The 10,410-nt window shown below is 38.3% G+C and overlaps 1 protein-coding gene across 1 annotated transcript; it reads right to left on the reverse strand.

Annotated features, from left to right (window-relative positions):
* Positions 1 to 5,684: 5,684 nt before the first annotated feature.
* On the reverse strand, positions 5,685 to 10,154 carry LOC117306555 (NADH dehydrogenase [ubiquinone] 1 alpha subcomplex subunit 12-like). Its single transcript, XM_033791066.1, has 4 exons — positions 10,055 to 10,154; positions 8,511 to 8,593; positions 7,867 to 7,939; positions 5,685 to 7,083 (listed from the first exon to the last, which is right to left on the reverse strand). Exons 1-4 carry the CDS (start codon positions 10,147 to 10,149, stop codon positions 6,912 to 6,914), a joined length of 423 nt encoding a protein of 140 aa, XP_033646957.1. The 5' UTR covers positions 10,150 to 10,154; the 3' UTR covers positions 5,685 to 6,911.
* Positions 10,155 to 10,410: the final 256 nt, after the last annotated feature.

Here is a 10,410-nt window from a genome sequence, read left to right on the forward strand (position 1 = left end):
TGTGAGGGCGGAGAAGGTTCTTGTGATTGATTTAGCCGAGTAGCGCATATTAATGTTACACAGGCTGCATACTCCTGGCCCACCAGAGAGCTTAGATGGTTTAAGGAAATTATTAAGGCCCAGTGACCAGGGCTAATAATGTTAGACGCGCTTTGAGACGCCCTTCGCGCTATATAAAAACTGGTTATTGTTATTATTATTATTATTATTATTATTATTAAACCTTATAGTGTCATAGGAATGTTTTCCCCCATACCTCTAAAAGGCTAATGGGATCTTTGTGAAATGCAGATTTACTGGTTTTCAGGCTTGAGAAACACTTGAAGTCGTGTGACAGCAGTGCACTGTTTTGAAAATACTGGAAACAGTGGTTGATTTCACAAAGATTTAGTACTAGTCCTAACTTAGGCCTAGTCTTAGGTGATCCTGAAAAACTCAAGGCTAGTCCTAAGTTAGGAGGTTGTCCTGACTCGTGATAAGACTAGTCTTAACTCTTTGTGAAATCCACCCCAGGTTTCATCGACATGCACAACTTGAAAATAACTATCATTACTTTGAAGGTAATTCATCTCAGTTTAGATGTTTATTCTATTACTTTTCTTCTGCCTTTTGTGTCTCAGATCTTGGAAAAAAAGGAATCCATGATTAGATTGGATGCCGTTGTCACATCAATTTTTGTTAATTTTATTTATAGTAGGGGGGGGGGGGCCTCCTTGATCAGGATGTGTTTTGCTTTGCCACTTTTTACCCTATTCCAAAAAGATTTGAAAAGGCCTTTGAATATCCAGAACTTTAAAACATAAGAAAGGGAGATTAAATTTACTCAAAAAATTAGTTTATTCAAAACTTCTTTTTTTTTTCCATGTGAGGAATGGGACTATCTTGTAGGCTTAGTTCTACCCCTTATAGTAGACGAAGATTCAGAGTGCCTGAGGTTATTATAAAAGACTTTAGGCCTGAAGTCTTTCAATATTTGAGTGAGAAATGACCTCTTTCTTAAAAAACTCTTTTACTTCACAATGTTTTACACTCAAGAGCTCTCCATTGTTACTCCATTGCGCGTTACCAAGTAAGTTTTTATGCTTCCAATTATTTTGAGTAATTACCTGTGTCCAGTGCCTTTAAGATATGACCATGTTGGACCAAACTGATTTGTAAGTTGACAATACACGACTTTATGGCCCTGTCACTCTTGGCTTTTTTACAGGCAACTTGGAGGAAACCGTGCTACAAGACCACATAAGTAGGACATAAAGTAGTTTTTTAAACAGTGTCTAATGATCCAGAAGAAAAATATGTGAATATTCAAATGTGACTGCCATTTTTGTTTGGAAATTGCCTGTAAATTGCCTCATGTGACATGGGCCTTAGAAATGTGTAATATGCCGACTAAATAGGAAACGATGTATAAAGTTACTATAGACCGTATTGAATAACCCCTTTGTTGCTATGAAAGTCGCCATCTTGTAGGGCAAAACGTATGCGCGTCTAAACGCGTACATCAAAGAAGCACGCAACACGTTGCATTCCCGATTGGCACATGCACGCGCACACACACGCACACGCTCACAGACGCTCACAGACGCCATGTTGTGAGCAGTGACGTCATATTCAATACTGTTTATAGTTGACTTCTTCCTTTCGACAAGATCATGAGATAAATTCTGAGTTTCTACCATAACGTTATATATAAAAACTAGACGACGCACTGGCCTAGTTACGTGGCTCGACATGCGCCCATTTTGTAAGTTAATAAATAAAAAAACATTGCGTAGTGTGTATTTATCATACACACACCAACATGTAAGCTTCATACTCAATGCGTGTACAATGCTTATCTTACAAAATGGCGTGCGTATCTCCTTGTGGTCCAGTCGTGTTTGTGCACGCAGCATCCCAAGTGCGCCCTCTAGCTCTCATATGTTATTCTATGGTCTTGACTCTAAGGTCAAACGTTACTTGTATATAATCTCGGCGTGAGACTGAAATAGAATAACCTATAGTATATTAAGACATAATTAGGACAATTTATTACAATTTGTCAAGACTCTTAAGAATGCCTTTAGCAAGTTTGGGTGCTAAAACTTTTGTCAACTTTTTGTAAATTTAAACACGCACAAGGGGTCTGTGTTTCACTTTAAGTGTCTAATTGATTGAGTTAATCTACCGTATATAGCCCATGGCAATGAGGTGCCTAGTTGATGGGCCGGCCAAAAATGTCTTGGCCCGTCATTTTCATTTTACTTTTATTTCTAAACATAACTTGCATAATATATAGTACAATATTTAACTAATCTTACTGATCATGCGTGTTCACAAAAAAAACCCACCACTTATCGATAATTCGTAGAGAAATTTGAGTCTAATCGACCCTAGCCACCCATCTGAATTTGCTTCTTGCTGCAGAGTTGAGTTCTGTCTGAAACAGTGACTGTTGACTTTTAATTGCAGTCCTAGTTGACTGGCTGATGTGTAGGCCTATGTACGCCCTTGTACAATCCATGTATTAGCCTAAACACATATGCACTAACCACGCTGTGCTATCCCTTAATATAGGGAAAAGTGGAATTCTGTAAAACAGAAGAATCTTAGTGCGTTTTATCGGGACACTTTTCTTTACTTTGCAGTCAAAATTTTATTGACTCAATTTTATTGACTCAAAAAAAGAAAGAGAAAAAAAAAAAATTATTTGAAAGTTAAGGAAAGGTTTGAAAAGCCAAGGTTCTGTAATTTTCTTAATACCATCATGAAGTGTTCCCATCATGTTCATCTTTAAAATAACAGTGGATTATATTTTTGTCTTAATTGACTTAACTTTAATTCCTATTAATTTGCACGATAAATAACCCGCCTTAAAATGATTTGACCTGACCAGGGCCCAATTTCATAGAGCTGCTGAGCACAAAAATTTGCTTAGCATGAAATATTTGCCTTAATAAAAAACAGGGTTACCATCTAAATGTCCACGTGCTTTTCAGGATAAGCAATATGCCACAAAAATGGAAATTTGGTTGGTAAACTTGTTTTTGTCAAGGAAGAAATTTCATGCTAAGCAAATTTGTTGTGCTTAGCAACTCTATGAAATTGGTCCAAGGTCAAATCATTATTCAGAGTATAATTAATTTGTAAATTGTCAGAACATTGATTCTGCCTATAATCAAATAAATTGATTTTCATAACAAATCTTGTGCACATGGCAAATAAATTTGGTTGCTTTATTCCCTTTGTTGAATTTAGAAATAGACCCCCTTGCATGACATCACTCTGTGAAACAGTGCCCTCACTGGGGCAAAAGGAGGCAGATCATTGGACGATAGAAGTTCTTGGTGCGTAAAATAATAATAATGATAATAGTGGCTTCTTTTGATAGCGCTCATATCTATCAAGGCGCTTCACAGTGTTATTGCCTCGAATTGGCCTTAAATCAGACTTGAGTCAACATTTTCACTGACCTGCGACTTGACTTGACTTAGGGAAAGTGACTTTTGACTTGACTTGACTTGAGGGAAAATGACTTGCGACTTGACTTGACTTGACTTGAGGGAAAATGACTTGCGAATTGACTTGACTTGGCTAAGGGAAAATGACTTGCAACTTGACTTGACTTGACTTGAGGGAAAATGACTTGCGAATTGACTTGACTTGGCTAAGGGAAAATGACTTGCGACTTGACTTGACTTGACTTGAGGGGAATTGACTTGCGACTTGACTTGGCTTGGGGAAAAATGATTTGTGACTTGACTTAAAGGAACACGTTGCCTTGGATCGGTCGAGTTGGTCTTTGAAAAGCGTTTGTAACCGTTTTTTTTTATAAAAGATGTTGTAAAAGTAGAACACAATGATTCACACAAACATGCCTCGAAAATGCACGGTTTTCCTTTTACCTCGTCGACTAACACGGTCGGCCATTTTTTACTCCCATAAATGGCCGACCGTGTTAGTTCGCACAGTAACAGGAAAACCACGCAATTTCGAGGCAAACTCGTGTGGGTCATTGTAATCGACTTTTAAAACATCTTTCCAACCATATGCAATTTATTAAAAAACGGTTACAAACGCTTTTCATAGACCACCTCGTCCGATCCAAGGCAACGTGTTCCTTTAACTTGGCTTGGGGGAAAAATGACTTGTGACTTGACTTGACATGCGGGAAAAATGACTTTAGACTTGAATTGACTTGCAGAACAATGACTTGTGAATTGACAATTGAAGTGAATTTATTTGATTTGACGACAATGCAATTACTGTTTGAAATAAATGTGGCAAAATTGAGTCTACGGCAATGATGCTGCCCACTAATTTTAACTAATAATTGTTTCATTCTTATGTGCCAATGGAAACTAAATTTCTGTATATTTATGATGCAGACAATACAACATTCCAATTCTAATTTTTTTTTTGAGTGATGCTCTTGTCACCTTGTCATGAGGCTCTGAACGTTTTAAAAATGTTGCACGGATATGCAGACGTGTGGGTGCACCAACCTATGGACAAGAAATGTACAGGGTGTACATGGAAGTGTCGTGGTCGAGCGATTAAGAGCGCCAAATTCTAACTCTGGTGTTTCTGATCAGCAGAGTGTGGGTTCGAATCCCCAGCCGTGACACTTGTGTCCTTAAACAAGACACTTAACCATTGCTTCGTCCTTCGGATGGGACATAAAGCCGTTGGTCCCATGCGTTGTGTAACGCATGTAAAAGAACCCAGTGCACTTGTATCGAAAAGAGAATGGGTTCGCCCCAGTGTTCCTGGCTGTGGCTGCTGTAAGCCCCCTAGCACCTTTTAAACCCTTATTAGGTGCTAAATAATTGGGTCTCAGAATTCATCACTGCAATAACCTATCTTTCTGAAAGTTTGTATATACTCAGTGCCTTGAGTACCTTGTTTGGTAGATACGTGCGCTATGTAAAACTTTGATATTACTTCTTTGCGCATAGGAACAGTTTATTCTTCCAAATCATCCGTTTAGGACAGCTCTGTATTTTGATTGTATGTATGTTTGTCACAACATCATGGGATTAAGCTTATTTCGGGAGACTTTTTGAGAAAACAGTAAAACAATATCAATTCTCGTTAACGAGAATTACGGATTTATTTTAAACACATGTCATGACACGGCGAAACGCGCGGATACAAGGGTGGGTTTTCCAGTTATTTTCTTCCGACTCCGATGACCGATTAAGCCCAAATTTCCACAGGTTTGTTATTTTATATAGAAGTTGTGATACACGAAGTGTGGGCCTTGGACAATACTGTTTACCGAAAGGGTCCAATGGCTTTAACTGCCTTGGGAAATAAATAAAAAATTCCCCCCTTTTTCACCGAATGAGTAAGTCGTGCTCTTTGATATACTTTTCTAGTTCTGAGAGCACTGTTCCCAAAAGATTCTTGAAATCTATAACTCCAGGGGTAATCAAAAGGCGGAAATCATTTTTGTGTGCCTCTAAACATATTGAAATCTATAACTCTACAGGTGACTACCAAGTTCCATCATCACGGCCCACTTCCTAAGCTAAAATCTATATCCCAGTTGAAGAAGCGACTCACCCCTAAAATTTCATCACCCAAAGCTAGGTCTTCCTTTGACCTCATGTCCATGTTAAACAAATTATATTATACCATGATTTTATCAAGAAAACAATGGATAGTAGAGACACAGTTAGTTGAAAGTACAGAGACAAATCTTTTTTTGAAATCAAAACTGAAATATTTATTGTATCAATCAATATTTATATACAATCGGATTTGGTTTTGAGTGCACAATGTTATTTACAATGTTCGAACATGTGTTTTTCACTGTGATCGAATGCTTAAAACTTTCTTCAAATAGAGAGACTTTGGCTATATGCCTCTCTTAATGGGTGCTATCGATTAGCTTCCCGGGTCAGCCCCGGTCTTCCCCCAGTACGTTCGAATAGCTGTGTGTCATTCCAGGGGATCACCTGGGTCAGCCCCCACTGCTCTGCTTGTGGAACGGGTCCTTTGGGGCTGGCCAAAGGTGTATGACGTCACCACCAGAGGGCGAGTGTGATTGTTCGATTAGCTCTTGTCAGGGGCTCACCCAAATGAGCACCGCAGGGTCGACATCCAATATTCATGCATGACATCACAAATCTAGCCAAAAATAAGGCCATCGGCTCACATCATGCCACCGCCAGTAGCAGCCCTTCGATCCTAGTTGCAGTGACTGTGCCGATGGCCTCCCTTCAGGCTAGAATGATGACGTCGTGCATGAATATTTAGAGAGTCGTATTGGATCTGATGGGGCACAATGAATGAATGAATAGGCCTTTGTAGTCCAATGCCAAAGCCATGTTTACTGCTAATGAACAAAATTTCCCCACAGCACATGGTCACACTTCATGCAAACCTTGAAAACTAAATATCCTTTCCATGCACAAACTTATAAGGGCCCTGTCTGTTTTGTTTTATGCCAGAGCCGTTTTCTATTAATAAATAACAGTGATTTTTTTTGGGAGGGGGGATGGGGGGAGACAACCTGAACTTTGAAAATGTATTTATTATAACATCTCAATGCTGTTGAAGGAGCTTTTTTCCAAAATGTGCCAAAGTATTATAATCTTAGGCCCTCTTCCAAACCACGGCTTCGGCTTTGGATTCGGCTTGAAGTTCTATTCTCTCGTTTGAACCCCTGAGTGCGTATACGCAAAGCATGCGCAATTGTCAAATCAATTAGCGGGGCCAAGCTAGCCTGAGCCGAATCCGAAGCCATCGTTTCGACAAGGGCTTAATTTACTCAACACCCAACTATTTGGACTTGGATAAGGTTGGAACACCTGCTTCAATGATTTATAAGCAATTATTAAATGGGCATTTGGTGCCATATTCTTAAAACTTCCTAAACATAAATGGGACTGTTATTAGGTGTACTACAAAGATTGTACATCCATTTAGTTGTTTTGTGGTGGCACCCATTCATGTATTTTCTTGGGTGTTGTGGTGGACGGAACGTATCGGCCTTTGGTGCCTGATAGATTATAGGTGTGGTCGGCGAGGAACTTTCGCGGTGTGGGAGGGACCGTTGTGGGTGGGTCATCCGTCATGAGATGTAGCCACCTATGCCTGTGGGAAATCACATGTCAATCATTAAATTCTATCGATATATTTTTTGATAGTATTTTTGCAATTTGTTTCTTCCTTTTCCCTGGAAAGATGAAAGCCCTCTGCAGATGCCTGGGTACGAATCCCACCCGAGTAATATTACTGTGATTTTCTTTTCACAGAACTCTGGAGAGAACCGAGTTTACAGTGCTAACACACATCGGTGTAAAGGCCGAGTTATAGTCGGTAGCGCGATGGTCGCGCGATCAAAAAAGACAAAGTTTTTAGGCCTCAGCGGCGACTATAAACTGTGTTGCGCATCAAAATTTCCATCGCTGACCATCGTGCAACCAACTATCAACCGGGCTGAAAGCAGGCAGGCCTGGGACTACAAGGAGGCCACAGAGCCCATGGCCTTTGATTCTCGTGGTCTTGGCCTTGGTGCCCCTTCAAAAGTTTCCCATGGACTTTTAGATTTTCCAATGGAAGTGCCCTCTCCAAGATAAAATTCCAGGCCTGGTAAGAGTAAGAACCAATTAATAGAAATATTCTTCATGTGAAGGGAAAACGGTTCATTAAAAGCTAGGAAGGTAGTGCATTCTACCAGCCGGGCTCCTAGTGGATGATTCCCATGCCTACATCTTTAAGGACTGTGAACTAAAGGCAACATGCCCCTGGTGGCAGTTGATTTGGGTTTGACAGTCCAACTATAAGTGTCACCCTCACCTTAAAGTTTATTTTAGGGAGTATCTCATAAGAAACTTTATCAAAAAATGTACACTTTGACACATAGTCGGGGCTTACCATTCAGCAGGGACCATACTGGCATCCAGGTTCCAGTACTTATCTTGTCTGTACTCTACCCAACGGTGTCTCGCTAAAATAGAATCAGGGGAACGTAAAAGATGCTTGGATTAAATTCTTGTATAGATAATATGAAAATAGAAGTGGATATAATCTGAATCTTATTACTACTGACATTCTCACTACTGGATATTTGAACATGTCTCCGTGGTCAAGTGGTTAGACTGCAGGACTGTGCAACAATGAGAATAAAGATCTGAATGCTACGAGCTAACCAATGATTTCACAATGACTAGAATTAAGTATTGTTGTCTATTTACTGAATCACAAACCTTCTTGATTTGTGCTATTCATAACTCGTTGATTTAACAGTTAAACTGTTAAATCAACGTCTATTTGAGAGAAATCGGCTGTTGTCAGCTTGGTGTTTATTTCATTTATTTCATTTCATTTCATTTACACATACGGGAAGTTCATCAAAACAACATACTTGAATCAACACCAATAGTCAGTGTGCCATTTGATATTGAAGGATAGCACCATTTTCAAATTCCAAGCAAACCCGAGTTGTGCTTATAACTGAGTGGCCTTCGACAACATTGCAGAAAAACAAAGCGTTTATTTATATTAGACAGAATACTTACACTGAATATATTTCTCATTTTCAAAGTATTTATTGCCAAACTTGTCAGTTCCAACCAGCACACCTAGTCGAAGATCATCTCCTCTGTAAAGGAAAAAAGACAAGTCCGTAATTGTAAAATATTTACTAGAGGCAGTTATTTATTAGCATAAATAAAACCTTACTTGGTAACAAGTAGTGGGGAGCGGTTGATAGTATAAAACATTATGAGAACCAACTGAAGTAACGTAGTTTTTGAGAAAGAAGTAATTTTCCACGAATTTGATTTCGAGACCTCAGAAGTCAAGCATCTGAAGTGAAACCACACAACTTCGTGTGACTAGGGTGTTTTTTTCTTTCATTCTTATCTCGCAACTTCGACGACCAATTGAGCTCAAATTTTCACAGGTTTGTTATTTTATGCAAATGCTGAGATACACCAAGTGAGAAGACTGGTCTTTGACAGAGATCAGTTGTTTAGGTTCTTTTGAAATTGGACTTTTTTTTTTATCAAACAGGACTCGCAAAGCTTATCAGCCTGCATTTATTGTTTCTAGCCTTTGTGATCCAGTTCACTGTCATCAAGAAAAACATTAACCCCAATAACAGACTGAGGATTGAATTATTGTAACTACTGCTTAGTGCTTGATATGACCGTTGGGAGGATGGAGAGTCACGATCATCACAACTGATTGGTGATCATAATTAAGTACAAGTTAAAACACAACAATTAATTATTAATATTTAAATAATATTATGATTTATGATTTTCTTTGAATTTGATGAAAAGCCAGCTTGAGTTGACTGAGCATCATTGTTGTGTTGATGTCTTGAATTTGATGTGTGTTAAAGCCATTGGACACTTTCGGTAAACAAGGGCCCACACTTTGTGTATCACAATTTATATATAAAATAACAAACCTGTGAAAATTTAGGCTCAATCGGTCATCGGAGTCGGGAGAAAATAACAGGAAAACCCACCCGTGTTTCCGCACGTTTCGCCACGTCACTCATAAAATGTGTTTAAAATGAATCCGTAATTCTCGATATATCGAGAATTGATAATTGTTTTAATGTTTTTTCAAAAAGGACAGCATTTCATGGAATAATATGCTAAGAGAAGTCTTTCACCATCACCTTCTGTAAACCTTACCCTGTAAGTTATTTGTAAATCTGTGAACTTTTATTTTTTTTCTGTTCCGAAAGTGTCCAATCATCATCATGGCTTTAAATATATGCGCCCAGCAGCACAACCACAATCATCATGGTAAATTTGCAACGTTATAAAGTACAAGATTTGTTTTTTGTTTATAATTAATTTTCTCTGTTCTTACTCTATGATTTGATTAATGCATTTACTATTTAAAGTCTTGTAAGTTTAGAAGAAAGAAAAAGGATTGCTGACAAGTTGCAGCGCCACCTATCGTCACAACTGTGTCAACCCAAATAAAATCGTCTTTCGACGTCTTTACTTTATTTGAAATGATTAATTCAACTAATAAAATTGGCTTGATTCTAAAACGAAATAACAGATAAAAAGCATGATAGTTCTACTTTAGTTTTTACCGCAGGATCTTCCAGAAACAGCCCTTTATACCACCGTTTACACGAACAGTTTGGAAAAACCGTCCAGCTAGCGCTCCGTAGCTGAATTTCGCCATCTTGGATTTTAAAGGTCAAGGTTCAAATTCTAACGCGCAGCCTCGACTCGACTATGGAAGGCAAAAGAAACTATTTTTTTTATTGAAAAACATTTGGAAATAATGTTTTTTTTTATGGTTATTTATAACTTAAAACCCTAAAAATTTAAACAATATTGACTGTTAAAGCATATATTTAGATTTATAAAATTTTCAGTCAACATTAAACGGCAATTTTCCCCTTATTTAATTTAAATCATCGGTTTTTTTTAAATGTCATAT

Source organism: Asterias rubens, chromosome 2 (assembly GCF_902459465.1).
Source record: "Asterias rubens chromosome 2, eAstRub1.3, whole genome shotgun sequence".
In the NCBI taxonomy this organism is placed as follows: Eukaryota; Metazoa; Echinodermata; class Asteroidea; order Forcipulatida; family Asteriidae; genus Asterias; species Asterias rubens.